Genomic DNA, 16031 nt, shown 5'->3' with positions numbered 1-16031 from the left:
CTCCTAAGTGCTGGGAGCACCACTCATACTTGGCACGAAAGACCTGGCACAAAAATCTCTGCTGTGCCCCACTTGCTATAGAAATGATTACTAGAAATTTCTAATATGAGGACCTTGAATATCCTGGAAACCACCTCAGAGCTTTACTATGAACATGAGCTTACTTTTTATTCTATCCCAGTACATGAAATTCCCTAATTCTATCCCTGTACATGAAATTCCCTAATTCTATAAGGCTGCAAATTAATTCATTAAAACTGGGGAAGGAGAGATGGTATTTATAGAAGGCTCTCTAAGGAATATGATTGCAACTTCAATTTGGAAAATATAATGCTAGTTAGATTAGTAGAGAGATATCAGAGAGCACTGGAATGAAGCAAGGACAAGATAAAACTGCTAGATTTCTAGACCTGGATCATCTTAGATGCAGGAGCTCCCAAGATTCATTACTGTATTGGGAAAAAATAACATTTTTTTCAGTGACTTTAAGGTAAGGTCACCAATAGGATTCCTCTGTCTAATCATGACTCATGATATTACAAGAGAAACAAACAATTTCATGTTGATGAAAATTCCCATGAGGTTTCCTGGAACAGACAGGAGGGGACAGTTAATGATCAAGACGTCTCAGGTAGGGCTGGGGGTATAGGTCAGTGGCAAAGCTCATGCTTAGTATGCCCAAGGCCCTGGGTTCTATACTCAAAATCCCAAATATCTCGGTTGCATAATGGCCAAAGCCCATAGTACTTTAGAGTCCCTGCTCCCTCCCCATGGACTTTTGTTTTTGTTCTTAAGATTCAGAGTCAGCAGGCTGGGTGCACTATGACCAAATGGCAACAGATGCTGGTCCTGCAAAGGGCAAGATACTTCCCTTTGATCTTTTAAGAACATAGAAAGCATGGACAAACATTCTTGTTTGTACTTTGATTTGGGGCTCACCAGTAGTTTCATGAATGTTTAGAGTTGCGGAAAAACCAGCTCCTACACTAATAAAATCAGATATACTACATTCCTGAATCCATCTAAATCATAAATGAACCTACAAGCAATGTACCTGCTGTGACTGGTCTTCTGTGACTGTTCTTCCAAGCTAGGCTTGCAAGGCAGAGACACAAACATTCTCAATGCAATCACCTGAGTGCCATTACTCTGCCTCTGGATATTGAACAGGTAGGTAGCTTAGAGCATGGAGCACACTAGGTAAAAATAGAAAGCATAGGTAGTAACCGGAAAATTAGTGACATCAGAAGAACAAAAAACATGCCAAATGTATACCGTTCCTAAGCTCCTCCAAATGAATCCAAATCAATATAAATTTCTATATTTGTAAATTGATAATTTGAAAAAGGTTAATGTTATAAGTTAACAGTTTGAAAATTTTTGTAAGAAGGGCTGAGAAGTTCAGTGGTAGAGCATTTGCCAAACATGCAGGAGGCCCTGTATTCAATCCCCAGCACTGCAAAAAATAACAATAAAATTAAAGTGCATTAAGAAAATGAGAAAACCTACCAACACTTCAGACACTGGAATTTGCAATAGAATAAACTGTACCTACAAACTTTGGAATTTACCATAATGCACGTTTCTTCTGAACACACCCCTGCTTCATATTTAAAATACAGTCTTCCCGCACATTTACTACATAAACAAAACTCTTTCAAAATGAGATCTGAGTGGCAACTTTAATCTTATCTCTGCAATTCTGTTAAATATCTGGTGCTTCAAGTAAATATTCCACCCCTCCACCCTAACACACACACTGCTCAAACATATTAGCCTGCCTTTCTAAAAATATACTCGTAATAAGCCTAAAAACAGTGGTGTAACAATGTTTTTTCTCTGAAAAGATGTTTGATGTTTTTAACTAAAAATTGAGTAAACTACAAAATCATTCTCCAAAAAACGTGTTTCGGGGGCTGGGGATGTGGCTCAAGCGGTAGCACGCTCGCCTGGCATGCGTGCGGCCCGGGTTCGATCCTCAGCACCACATACCAACAAAGATGTTGTGTCCGCCTAGAACTAAAAATAAATATTAAAAATTCTCTCTCTCTCCTCTCTCACTCTCTTTAAAAAAAAACAAAAACAAAAAAAAAACGTGTTTCTAATTATTTGTGAAAAGATTTATATTCCAGGGGAAAAAAATGTTCTAGAAGAACAGAAGTTCAATGCTGCAAGTCGGCAAGAATTTATAAAGGCAAAATAATTCTGATAAGACCTAACTACTTAGCTTGAAATATAAATTCAGGATCCTGCTGAACAAATACTGACAAAGTGAATGGTCACTTTGAAGTGGAAAGAGGGAACATTCCAGTGCAGGGCAAGGGAATATTTCTTCATTATGGATCCACTATCACCCCAAAGATTACAAATCCCTTCTTTGTTGGTCTATATACTATATTTTATAGGCATTATTTACTATGGAGTAATCAAACTGAAAAGATAGTAGGTGACATAGTAATTCAAATTTATTTTCAGGATTTTGGTTAGCAAATTACAGCACCTAAACTTTCATGTTATGAATTAAATATACAAAAATTATTTTCTTTTGCTTTCCCCATCCCGTGTGTATTTCTCATTTTGAGGGCCATGGGATTTTCTGAGCAAAATTTGAAAGCCCATGTAAAGGCTGAATGTCACTGCATATAATTCTGCAAAGAGGGTTCTTTTTCTCCTCCCCCCCCCCAACCCACCCCCTGGGGGTAGTAGGAAGCCCAGCTGTCCTGAAGCAGCAGTGAACCTACTCTTGCATTTCTTTGGCTCTCACAGTGGGTGCTGCTAGGCACTTAGACTCTAGGAGGGCGTGCTGGGAGCAGATCTTCTCCTTTCTCTCCTCCTCCATTAGAATAGCTAAAGCCGAGATTCATTTCCTAGCTCTGGTTTTCTGCATAACCCCTCCTCAACACAAAGATTCAGGATGGGCCTTCTGGAGTCCTTTTGTTTAGAGAGGGTCATTTCCTGACTTTAGCTCACACCCACAGACTCCCACCCATTTCACTTAGAGAGGCACTGACTTGCTTCGTAAAAACCAAAACAAAACAATTTCAGGTATGAAAATCAGGCACATGAAATTTTTTTTCAAAAAAAAAACTTCCAAAGTCCAGTACTTCCACAATATAACAAATGAAACAGAGGTAAGTGAGATCTAAAGTTTTTTTTTTTTTTCACTTAAAAAGCTTAAAACTATCCCTACCTCAACAGCCCACCCATGTCATGAGGCATTCTTATCACATCCAGGAAAAGAAAAATGGAAACATGGGCGTTAGGATTCTGTTGATGAACAGCAATATTTTCTATACAATCCCTACCTTTATTTAAGGAAACAAAGGCTTAAGTGAGCTGCTTAAGTGACTAACTAGGTCCCACAGAAAACACAAGAGATAATAATGAATTGAAAAACATCTGAGGAGTACAATTAGTCAAAAACTGACTTCTCTAAAGCTTTATAATCTACTGGTTCTGAGATTATCAGATAATGGATGATGGGGGAGTGAAGAAGTCTGACCAAGGTCAGGGATGTACATAAATGCCATTGAGATAATCCAATGATTCTGCATTTTCATGAGTATACTGGTCTGCTCAATCAACAGGTGGCCGGGCAGTGTAATGCCAAGTAACACTGACTTACATCTTACATTTCTTTTTTCTACTAGGAGGCAAAAAAAGAAAGAAAGCTCCAGAATCTGTAAGGCTAGTGAGGAGGCTCCCCTAGAGCTGGCAAAGCAAATTAGATGCCCCTTTGTGGTGCTTAAAGGCTAGATTTGTCTATCTGAAGCCAACACTATCCTGAGTTATGTACTATTTTCTTTTGGTAGGCAAAAGAAAGCACAGCGACCTTGAGGCTAGACTTCAAACTAAAGGACCAAAAGTGGTAAGTCTATATATACAAATCAATTCCACTTGGGATATTAACATTAACCCTGGCAATCCTTGAGTCACATCTGTAAAATAGGAATCACATTCCTGTTGCCCTACTTTTACTAAAGTTCAGTCACTCCATGCCAGGCCTGCATTTGTCTCCTGGTTCCATGGAACTATGTAGACAAAGGAAAAGATTCCGTTGTGTGTGACTATATTATCAACCCCCACAAGGGAACCATCACCGACCATCCAGACAAGAATTCTGACTCAAAAGGATGTAAGATGATAATTGTGGTTTCTGGAGTAATAAAGAGAAGATAGAAATCCATTAAAGATCACTTCGAAGGCAGAAATAATGAAAATTTATTCTGAAAACCATAGGGAAAAACGTGTACAGGCTTCAGCATTTGAAGGATGGCTTGTATTTATTTCACAAATAATAATGTATTGGGCAGTGCTGGGTATTGTTCTACACATCAGGGTTTTTCAAGTATTAAGACAGAAAGTCCCTGCTGCAGGGAGTTACATTCCTGGAGCACAAGATAAGTACAAAAAGCACATAAGAAGATGTCAAAGGTTAAGAGCACTACCTGGAAAATAAAGAGGTATGATAGGGATTGGGAACATGGGGCTAATTTAAACTTGGGGTCAAAGGTCTCTCTGGGATGATATCTGAAGTGATATCAGAATGAATGACTGAGATGTGGCTGCCCCAGTAAAACTTCTGGCTTTAGGGCTTTTTAGGCATACAGAAAGGCAAGCACAAAGGCCCTGAGGCAGGAACAAGTTTGGCAAGTTGTAGATATCTAAATAAGGTCCAAACAACTGAAGCATAATGAATTAGGTTGTGATTCCTTGCAGATGAGGTCAGAGAGCCATCAGGTCCCAGATCACATGAACCTGGTGTGCCACTGGAAAATTTTAAGCTCATATCAACCAGCTATAAAACCTCAGACAAATTATCTCTCAGAGCCTCATTTGACTTGTTAAGCCAGGCATGGTGGCACATGCATGTAATCCCAGTGGCTTGGGAGGCTGAGACAGGAGAATCCAGAGTTCAAACCCAGCCTCTGCAACTGTGAGGCACTAAGCAACTCAGTGAGACCCTATCTCTAAATAAAATACAAATTAGGGCTTTGGATATGGCTTAGTGGTCAAGTGCCCGTGAGTTCAATCCCCCGGTACCAAAAAAAAAAAAAAAAAAAAAAGAAGAAGAAGAAGAAGTAATGTTAAAAGCTGGGTAGAGGGATTGGGGAGTGCAGCTCAATGGTAGAGGGCTGGCCTATCATGCACAAAGCCCTGGGTTCAATCCTTAGAACTGCCAAAGGGGGGTAAAAAGCAGATAGAGATACTTTCTCCATAAATGTTTAATTAACATGCAAAAATCATAAGAGCTTTTGAAGTTTGATTGTATTTGGATTTTCACCTGATCTCCAATTCACCCTCCAATTTTCCTAAACACACTGGGAAAAACTGAAAGGAAAATTTTTGCAATTAGAAAGGCTCAACATCAGCTCTAAGGATTCTTTTTCTTGTTACTGGAAAATGCCTGGAGTTTCTGGGAAAAAAGGAATTGAGTTTAGAAGAATCTAGTGAGCCCAGTAGTGGCTCACTAGATTCCAGCACTTTATACCAATTTTCTTGTTCTTTCTACTCTGATAAGGAGGGTTCCAAAGAGCAGCACTACACATAACAAGGGTTTTGTTCCCAGTCAAACAGAAACCAGGGGCAAGCACAGGATGAAGTACAAGTCCTCCCACCCTCCCTCCACCTCCCCAAACACATCCTGAGGGGGTTGGAGCAATACTGTATTTTAAAACAGATGCCTCTGGAAACTCACACATTCTTAAGTCCTGTAAATCACACATGCTGGGTAAAGCAATTACACTTTTGTAGCACTTCCCCTCTGAGCACAAAGGAAATTCTGCTACTTCTGTAATAAGATCGCACTTTCAATGTGCACCTTTTCCCACCAACTATCCATCCTATAGGTGAGCAAAGAGGCAGTTTCACAAAACAAGATCCTCTGGATTCAAGAAGAAAAAATTTTATAACCCTTACAATATAATGTTGGCCACCTACCAGCATTACCTTCCTGGTGACATGTAAGAATTCAGGAAAATTAGAGGAACATCATTAAATCTAATTCATAATTAAAAGTAGAAGTTGGCCTCTAACTTGCTCTCTTGGATGGAGAGGATCTCAATTTTGAGTCTCAGATTTCTTATACCTTTGCTAAATCCTAGGTGCTGACAGGATTGAACTAGGCTGCTTAAATATTCCCTTGTCTTTTTAATTTGTGTAACAACACAATACTAGGGACTGGAACTTAGATCTACCTTCCCAGATGTAACAGGCATTTATTACTGCCACTTCTCTTTAAAAGTCCTACATATTACGCATCATAATGGCTATAGGGGTTAAAACACAAAAGAAATTCAAATGCAAGTTGTTGTTGTTTAAGTTCCTGGACTAATTTTCTTTCACCTGACACTGAGCTGGGCTTCAAAAAAGGCAGCAAAGTTTTAGAAAAACATGAAAGGGATAAATCGAAAATACGACCCACAGAACCCCCTGTTTTCTTGGACACAGCTCTGTCACCGTTCCTCCTGGGCTTGGGCTGCTGGCCAAAGGTGCATCCTATTTTCACTCCACCTCCAATGAAGTCAAAAAAGAACAAAGCAACTCAGAGAAATTTTGTCTTATGAAAACATTTGAGCCTCTCTAGATTTTATGGCAGGTTGATTTTCCCTTCTAGGTGAAGAGGTGGGAAAAGAAAAGTTGGAGAAATAAAAGCCAGGGCATTAATATCAAATTTAAAGAAAAACAAATCCGTGAGACTCGATGAAAGCAAAAAGCATACGAGAAATACCATATACACCTACACATTTTAAGCCCCCCAACCTGCTTCCTAAGTTTGAGTTGTTTTTTTTTTTCTTTTCTTTTCTTTTCTTTTTCTTTTTCTTTTTTTTTTTTTTTTTTTGGTACCGGGGATTGAACTCAGGGGCACCTGACCACTGAGCCACATCCCCAGCTCTATTTTGTATTTTATTTAGAGACAGAGTCTCACTGAGTTGGCTTTGAACTTGCAATTATCCTGTCTCAGCCTCTGGAGCAGCTAGGATTTCAGGCGTGCGGGCTCTAATAGAGAAGTATACCAAATATCTTAAATGTTATAACTCAGCCGAGTATGTGTAATGTGTCTTTATGTTAGTAAATTAAAGAACACTTTCTAAAAGTTGTCGCAATTTTTTTCTGAGAATTTGTAATTCTCCCTTAATATCCACCTTCTCTCTCTTTTTTAATATCTTTATTTTTTTTAATTTGTTTATTTTTATGTGGTGCTGAGGATCGAACCCAGGGCCTCACGAGTACGAGGCAAGCACTCTACCACTGAGCCATAACCCCAGTCCCCATCTTTGTTTTTTTAAACATGGCTTCATATTTTAGGTAATTTCTTTTTTTCTCTTTCCTTGCTTATCCTCACAAGGTTCCTAAGAATTAGGAATTCAATTTCCTGGGCACACATTCACATGATCCACATTTTAAATTACCAGCTATATATTCAAGAATTGTTCTGAAAATTCTATTCTAAGATCGGACCTTTCTTCTGCACCCCAAATTCAACATCTTTACCTCCTAAGCTGCTTTTTGCCCCTTCCCCTTGAAAACTATATTTTGTATTTCTACAAATACAACTATCCTTTAGTTAGTCATCCAAAGGAGAACCCCAAAAGGCTTCAAGAATTTTGTCTTATGAAAACATTTGAGAATGTCTCCTAGTCTTCCCTCCTGCACATTTAACAGTTACCCAAGGCCATGATAGTGCCCTTTTGTCCCCACTTCACCTCCCATAGCCTCATTAACTTCTCCACTGCATGTCCCTTCCCCTGGAAGTCCCAAGGATGCCACCTTCTGCCACACATCCACCCCAGTTCTCCATCAGAGGACACAGTCCTACTTTGTATCCTGGAAGGCAAGCTGCTGATAATGTCCCTTCCCCAGTTTCTCCCTTACTCCCCCTTCCTCTCTCCTGCCTTGCTTCTTCTAAGACTTTGTGTGTTCACAAAGTGATGACCCTTTGCCTAGACCATCTTTCCTCCAGTGTCACAACTTTTTCTCAAAATCCTTATTCAGATTTAACTCTAAGCTCCAATGTCTCTTCCACTTTCTTGAAACTGCTCTGTCACCTCTTCTCCTGGTAGGGTTGGCTGATGCGCAAATCAAACAATTAGCACCAGGCTTTATTATACCTATTTGTTTACAAAGGGCCATCCCCCATTAAACTGTGTGAAACTTCAGGGTATGAAGTGCCTCTTCTGAATCTTGTCATCCCCATAATCTTCATATAAAGGCCCTACCTAGTCCATTAACCTATTCTCACAGTGCCTCAACTTTCCTCCCCACCAAATGAGGATCCAAATACCTACAGCAGCTTGTCATGAGGATGTGGAACATCTGGTCAATACTCAGCCCACAGAAAATATTCAGTGATTATTATTTCTTGAGTGAATGAAAAAAAATTGATAATTTTATCGGTCAAATAACTATATTTCTCTTCTGCTATCAGCAATATTCACCAATGGGGCAACTTTATTCTGATAAGCTCAAACATGTACTCTTCAGTCAGTTTCAAGCTCTAGGTCAAGCACCTCTCACACTCCCTCTCTGGAAAATACACACACAGAAGACATTGAAGTTGTTTAAAATATTCTCCAGGTGTACATTAAAGATAGTGATATGAGTGTGAGAAATCATATTCAAGTCATCCCCATAAATAAGCTTGTCTCCATCAGGGTCAGGGCACTGACATCCTCTATCAACACAGCATCAATTTAAATACCTGGACCTCCAGGGCCTCCAGCCCACTGAACTATGCAGCCACTTTTGCTCCAGCTATTAAGGTTCATTCTCCTCATTCCTTCCTAAGTTTTTTTTTTTTCTTTCTTTCACCAAAGCAAGCACTGTTCAAGAGGAACATTTGCATTCCCTTTCCCCTACCCCCAGGCAGACACTAAGGTGCCAAATGAAACTGAACACAAACATTCCAAAGTGGCTGTCACACAGAGGAGGCTTGTTTGGGAACGCAGGGAGCTCCCTGCTCTTCCACCTTCCGGAAGCCTATGGCCAGAAGGTCAAATGGAGTTTCACTGCAAAAACCCAATTCAAATGGTGACAACCCAAGGGTACCATGAGATGAGTGGTCCCACATTGACAGTGGCTCTAAGATAGACTAGGCATTCACCTGTGCCCTCAAGTTGAGGCTATTGATGAGAGATCATTTCCCAGTGGGTCCATTCATAACTTCTTTAAATCCCCAGTGAGCAAGGGAACCCCTCAATATTAAATGAGTGGCTACTTGTTAATAGCTTATCTATACAAACACATAAACACCAACCTACCAATAAGGATATTCCACTTGTTTTTTTTTTTTTAATTTATAAAGAATAGTGTGTGTGTGTGTGTGTGTGTGTGTGTATGTGTGTGTGTGTGTGTGTAGTAGAGTACTTACCTGGTCACAGGTACTGCCATTGGGTAGGTGTTGAGCATCAAGACTATCATAAAATGCCATCAAAACTATTATAAAATGGTATCAATCCTAAAAAAAAATGGTATATAAAAGGTGGGTGATGATCCCGGAGTTAAATGGAAATAACAAAGTAACTCCTGGACTTCTGAGAAAAAAACATCATCTCTATGGGATGGGACACCCAGTTGAGAGGCTAGTATAAAAATACAGGCTCAAACTTGAATCCTGCCTCAGAAACAATGCAGGCTGCCTCAGGAGAATAGAGGAGGAAGTTGAAGTAAATGGTCTGCAGAGTATAGAGATACATTAGGACAATTCTAAGTGCTGAATTTGAACTTTATTTTGTGGAGATTAGAGTAGCGTTTTAGAATTTGAAATATCAAAAGACGTAACTGTATGGTGTAAGGATGGTTTGAGGAAGGATACTAGAACAGAGAGACAGCTAAAGATACTAAAATGATCCAGGATAAAGTGATGATTAGATAAATATGAAGAAGGCTATGAGAACAGGCTAGATTCACGCAGCCAGGATGGTGACTAAAAACTACATATAACCAACCGGCTTGACTTGACTTGGGACACCTACAGATATCACAAAGGAATTTCATAAAATCTTCAAAGCAAAAAGGCATCTCATCTGTTCATTCTCACAGTCATTAAAAAAAAAAAGGAAAAAAGGAAAGCATCAGAAAATGATTAATAACTATCTGTAACCCACCAATTACATGAATTTTATTTACATTTGGTTTTACTTACATAAATAAAGAGCAGCAAAATCTGCTCTTTTTATTTAATGTTACAACTTGAAAATTATCCCCTCAATAAAAATAGACTTCAGAACATTTGGAGCCACCAGAAAGGGAAAGAGGCAAGGAAGAATTTTTCCCAACACTTTACAGGGTGCATCACTGCCTTGCCGATACAGTGATTTCAAATTTCTGGCTACAGAACTGAAAGAGAATAAGTGTGTGTGTGTGTGTGTGTGTGCGCGTGTGTGTGTGTATTTTTTTATATAATTTTTTTTCCTTTAACAGCATATCCTTTAATGGCTGCCTAATATTTCCTTATTATAACTTTATAATGTTTTGCTTAGCAATTTCCCTATTAGATACAGTTTGTGAATCTTCAACATCATAAGTAACTGTAATAATTATTTCTATAAATAAGTCTTTATTATACCCTCTTTCCTTAGAGTAAATGCCTAATAATGAAAGCATTCAAAAAAAGGGCTGGAACAAGTTTTGATACAAAATTACCAAAGTCCCTCAGAAAAGCTACACTAATTTCTGTCACCTTACCCCACACAGCTCTGAGTTCCCAATATACTTCCCTATTACCAGCACCAAACACTTTTATCCTCAAAGCAAAAATTAAAATGAACTTACAAATATAATACAAAAGCACTTCCAAAAAAGAACTACCTCATCAAAAACAAAACATTAAATGCCACTAGAAACAAGAATGCACATGTGCACAACGGTTTATCAAGGACATTATAAAACCATTCCTGAAAAATAACCCAAAACTGCATGCAATATTGGCAGGGGTCTTGCAGCATCCTTCTACTATGAAGTCACTATATTTTCATCCAAATCACTGTCACCAAATCCTATTCTATAATTGAAATATAAGTTTTTGTATTAGATTTGATTTGCAATAACAAAGACTCCAAATTCGATTAAATTGCACAAAACCATTCTGTACCTTCCCAAAGTCATCATATAGATTCATCTTAAAGCTCAATGAAAACCTGACATGGCTACATCACTGACATTACCCTTTCTCTGTGTCAAGTATGAAAAACAATTGTCTTTGCAACTCTCTTACTTTAGCAAAATTACTAAGCACTTTAAAGCAAGAAATGTGAAGTAAAGTTTGTATGAGTCTCTGAAAGGTTTGGCTTTACATGATTTCTGCCCAACATCTGCCAAACATCTTTTCGATCAATATTCCAATGGTGCCAAGTTTTTCACTTCTCTAGTTTTTCCTGAAATTGCTGTGGCTGAACTGACTTACACTATAAATAAAACTACTTCAACACAATAAAATGCCTGTTGGAAGTGATTTGTAATAAGCCAAAATGTACCCAATGACATGAATAAAACAAAACTAAAAATAAAACTAAATTATATATTTATATGATTTCCAAGAGAAATTTCTATTTTGAAAATTCCATGCCCAGCAAATAAATTATTTCTGTCTATAAGACAGAAAGAGTCAATATATTAGAATATATTAAAAATTACAAATGATAACTAAGACAAATAATTATGGGTCTGTTAGGTATTTATTAACTTCATTAAAGTCTTATCATACAACTGGAGACAAATTCAAGAAATTATTTTATTAATTGTAAAGTAGTTAAAAAAAATGATCTGACACCATGTACATATCAATATAAACCTTATAAATCTCAGATAACTCAGTAAGATTTGACAACTGTTTTTTTCTTTACAGAAACAACTTGCATAGGAATACACACAGAAAGCCAGTACATTCTCTCACCCGGTTGCCTAGCTAAATCTTAAATTATTCTCTTCAAAGTTTTAAACGCTATCCAAAGCAGAAGTACACATTCTACACAAATTCTCAAGAAACTTCCAACCTTAAAAAGCTGCAAAAATTCTCCTAAATCCCATACCATTCATTCTATACCACTGGAGCCAAATAAGCAACAAGAAACTTTCAAATGGGGTTAAAACATACTGAATGATAAGAGAACTCATGTCAAAAATAGAAAACAAACAAACTTGGATTCTCCAACATGGAAGAAAGCCTAAACCACCTCAGCAATCTAGGAAATAAACTATTTTCTCTTAATTATGATTGGATTCATTTTTCCACATCAGTTCAATGGCCACCAGAGATTAAAACTAAGCATATTTTTCCTCTCTTGCCATTATGTATATGTACATGTTATGTGTGTGTTCTGTTTACTGGAGTTTACCGCCAAGGCTTTTAAATGTGTTTGAGAGCAAATTGCTGAACCCCTGGGTGGGCAGGAAAAGGGTCCAGAGTGGTGGTTTTGTATAATGTCAAGCACATTAATGGGACTCACCAAATACTGTATTTATTTTACTTGTGGCTTTGGGGTGGGGGGGCGACCTACCAGTATTTTTTCAAAAACAAAATGTAAACCAAAAACAAGGAATCATCCAGACCAACTTATTCCCCCTGAATCTCTAACATTATAAACCCCCATTCTTCATTATATCTATATTATACATTCATTCTACCTTGGGTGTAACTAGGTTCTGAAACCTTCCCACAGGTCTTGTATTTAAATAACAAGTGTTTTGCTAAAAATACTGATACTCTGAGTTCTATATACCATTCCTACCTGCAAAGGAATACCATCAGGACAACGGACAAGACAATGACAGCACTGGGATGGCAGTCATTGCACTAACTATATAGCAGCTCACATTGAAAAAAGGCCAATACTTCAGTCCTAGAAGCTATTCAGCTGTGATAGTCAAGAGGAAAACATGACGTTCCTCTACATAATTTTAAGTTAACCGGATATGGTGTGGGGGACACACACACAAACCTATTTTGCTACCTACAAAACAAAACAAAAATCTCATTGTTCTGATTAAATTTTTTTCCCAGTTTCAAATTTTCTCAATTGGACTAAGGGAGAAAGATGATTTCACACCTGACATTCTTTTACCTTTAGAAGTAAAGGGTTTTGGCAATCTAACTGAAATGTTTCAGAAGCAGTGATTATCTTGATGTGCTAAGTGAATTAATTAAACAGCAATTTCTAAAAGTAAACTGGAATCATTTTAAAAAATGTTAGTGATCAGGAAGTAAATTGCAAAGCAATCAATAAGGTTCAAGAAAAGAGTGAAACTTGCAAATTCAAGTGTCTCTTTCAAAAAGAATAATGATATTCCTATTCTTGTAGAACAACAAGCGTGTAAAAAAACACTTTTCAAAATAATAAACTAGGCGACTTCCTCAAAAGGTAAGAAAACAGTTTTCAGCTTTTTGCAATTCACCTGGATTGCACAACCATACAACTGTGTTTTAAGAGAAAAATATTTCCCAGTTTCACATGACCTTAGGTCTCTCCTCTTATCTTGTACATAGCCCACTATACAAGTGGATAATGTCCAGGTCCTAGGTACATTGATGAATTCCTCTGCAATGTTTGGTTTCACTCTCCGAATTTCAGTCTGCACACAACACGGTGTCTCAACAATAATCTCACCACCCTAACTGCTTTAGTATCAGTTTACCTTCTGTGTCCTTTATTCGGACGTAATACCTGTAAAAACCCTTTACAGATTATATTAAGATGTGTATTTCCTGCATGTGCACTTTTAGAATGTTTAAGAACTCAGTTATGTAGGATCTTTAAAAGCAAGAAAAACAGTTTCTTGGACTCCAGATAATGTACTTACAGGAACAGAATCATATGATATCACAAATATCTTAGCTGCAAAATTCTGAAACATTTGTTTCTGAGTTCCTCCCCCGCCCTGCACCCTGGTCCACATATTTACTAAATGTGTTTCCACAAAAGGAACGCTCTGCAGCCTCAAAACTTTTTTAAAATCATTACTTTAGTCGCACTACATAAAATTTATAGCCTAAGTCAAAGTCTTATCAAAACATCCTCGATGAGCACTTTTCACTTTTATTCTGCTCCCCCCATTCCACATCGCTCCGAAACATACAAAAGCTAATCGCCCAGGTTCGGGGGTCTTTGACTCATCAGAGAAGAATGCAGCTGATGAGTTATCTATTAATCCAAACTGTCTCGGCTAGGTATTTCACCAAGAATTTTTAACACTGAAAAAGAGGGAAGTGGGCAGGGAACTGAGGTGTCTTTTCACGAGAACTTTTCCCTGAGTTTCTTCCTTAACCAACCTCCTAAGTTTCAGTTCCAGACTAAGTTCTGACGCTCCTGGTCCAGATCGTCTGAGGTCACTCAGGAGTCAGCTCTCGATTCCGCTTTTAAAATCCCAGGCAAACAAAGCTCACCATTATACTTTAAAAAGTGTCCCAAAAGTCCTCAGAGTTACGCAATTGTGGACACGCAGACGCGCGTGGACACAGACACACCGTCCCGGAGCCACATTTCGATAATTCCCAAACCTTTCAACGCGGCGCCCCCCTCCCCGAAGCGCAGCCGGGAGCCCGGGACTAGCGCCAGCGCCCGCCCGCCAGCCCGCACTTCCGACCCAGGTCGCACTCGCCACCGCACCGAGCCCCTCAGTACCTCTTCCTCCTGAAGGTTGGCCTCATTCGGGGTGTTCTCCTTCTCCGCTTTGCCGCCGTTGTTCATTTTCCCGGTCCTTCCTCGCGGGGCAGGGCTGGGGCGCGGGGCTGGGTGACGGCTCACTCGCCCACTTTTGCCTTCCCCGGGCGCCGGGGCTCCCTCGGGCGGGGGCCGCGGGCTGCGGGGACTGAAGCCGGAGCAGCGGCGGCTGGGGCTTGGGCTCCTGCGGCGCGGCGACACAGCGGCGGCCCGCGACTCAGGAAATGCGAGGGAAAGAATGGGCAGGGCGCGGGCGCGAGCCGACGGAGCAGGGGACGGAGACAATCGGGACCCGGAGGGAGACCTGGAGAGGGAGGGCGGGCGCGAGGGAAGGAAGGAAGAAAGGATGGGGCGAAGACGCGCGTCCCAAGAGTGAGCCCTGAGAGTCGGGGATGTGGTTGAATCGGGGTTGGGGGCTGCTGCTGCCGGTGCCTAGCAGTTGCTGAAGGAGAGGACGAGAGGTGGCCAGAGAAAAGGAGGAAGAAGAGGTGGTCGTGGTGCGGGTCGGGGGCCGCGGCTGGGACGCTGGGACCCGTAAAGCCGCTGAGTGCGCGCTCCTGGCAGGCTTTGGGAGTACTGGATGGAAGCAGCTCCCTTTCTCTACCCTTTCTCCCTCCCCTCTCCTCTGCCCTCCCTCTCTTCCTCCCTCCGCCCTCTTTGGACGTGGGCTGCACGCTTCAGCCCACTGGGATGGGACGAGGAACTAGAAGCCCCCCGCGGGAGGAGGAGCCGTGCCGAGCGCCGTTGCCCCGCAGCCGGATGGCGCGCGCCGGGGAGGGGAGGCTGGCCGGGCGGAAGCGGCCGACCCCAGACCCCTACTCCGCGATGGGTTGGAGGGCGAGGGCCCGGGAGTTGGCGGGAAGAAGGTGAGGTCCTCCGATTTACTTGCGGGATCCCGGCGTCCCAACCTGCCCTGAGTTGGCCAACTCGAGTGTCTACGCGCGTGGGTTTGTGGAGGGGATTCGGGAAACCGAGGACCTGGCAGTGCTACTTTGTTAGCCTGCTTTTCACCAGGAAAACAAATTGCACCCCAATGCCTAAGCCTATCCTCCTTGTCAGTACCAATTGAGACCCAGTTGGCAGTTCTCCTAGTTGGCAGCTTAAAATGGGAAAGTTCAAGTGATACCGGGGACAGCCCACTCTGGACCGGCTTTTTCAGGACCTGGTTTCAAACCCATTTCAAACGCCCGGGTTCCAAGAAACATCTTCAGCCTACCCGCTGCGTTGTTGCTCTCAAGGCTTCCGGTGGCCCCCTGTTCAGACTCTTCGCATGTCTCACTGGACTATTCTGGAATCATTTGTTTACCTGGCAGTCTCCTCACTCTTAGGGGAGCTCCTTCCTGGAATGCAAGACTGTACCCCTTCTTATCTCTT

The 16031-nt window shown here is 40.7% G+C and overlaps 1 protein-coding gene across 7 annotated transcripts in view; it reads right to left on the bottom strand.

Moving 5' to 3' along the window:
* RBPMS (RNA binding protein, mRNA processing factor) overlaps nucleotides 1-15500 on the bottom strand; it is a 171984-nt gene extending 156484 nt beyond the window's left edge. For 2 of the 7 annotated variants that reach the window (XM_081269466.1, XM_081269467.1), the window contains exon 1: nucleotides 14619-15500. In XM_081269466.1, coding sequence (XP_081125592.1) covers nucleotides 14619-14684 — 66 coding nt within the window. In that variant the 5' untranslated portion in view covers nucleotides 14685-15500. The remainder of the gene's footprint in view (nucleotides 1-14618) is intronic. The other 5 variants (XM_081269463.1, XM_081269462.1, XM_081269468.1 and 2 more) reach the window with 4 other exon arrangements.
* Between the last annotated feature and the right edge of the window lie 531 nt (nucleotides 15501-16031).

Source organism: Spermophilus citellus (genome assembly GCF_964194105.1).
Source record: "Spermophilus citellus genome assembly, chromosome: 16".
Classification (NCBI taxonomy): domain Eukaryota; kingdom Metazoa; phylum Chordata; class Mammalia; order Rodentia; family Sciuridae; genus Spermophilus; species Spermophilus citellus.
The sequence above is the reverse complement of the archived record's forward strand: the minus strand, read 5'-3'. Positions and strand labels throughout refer to the sequence as shown.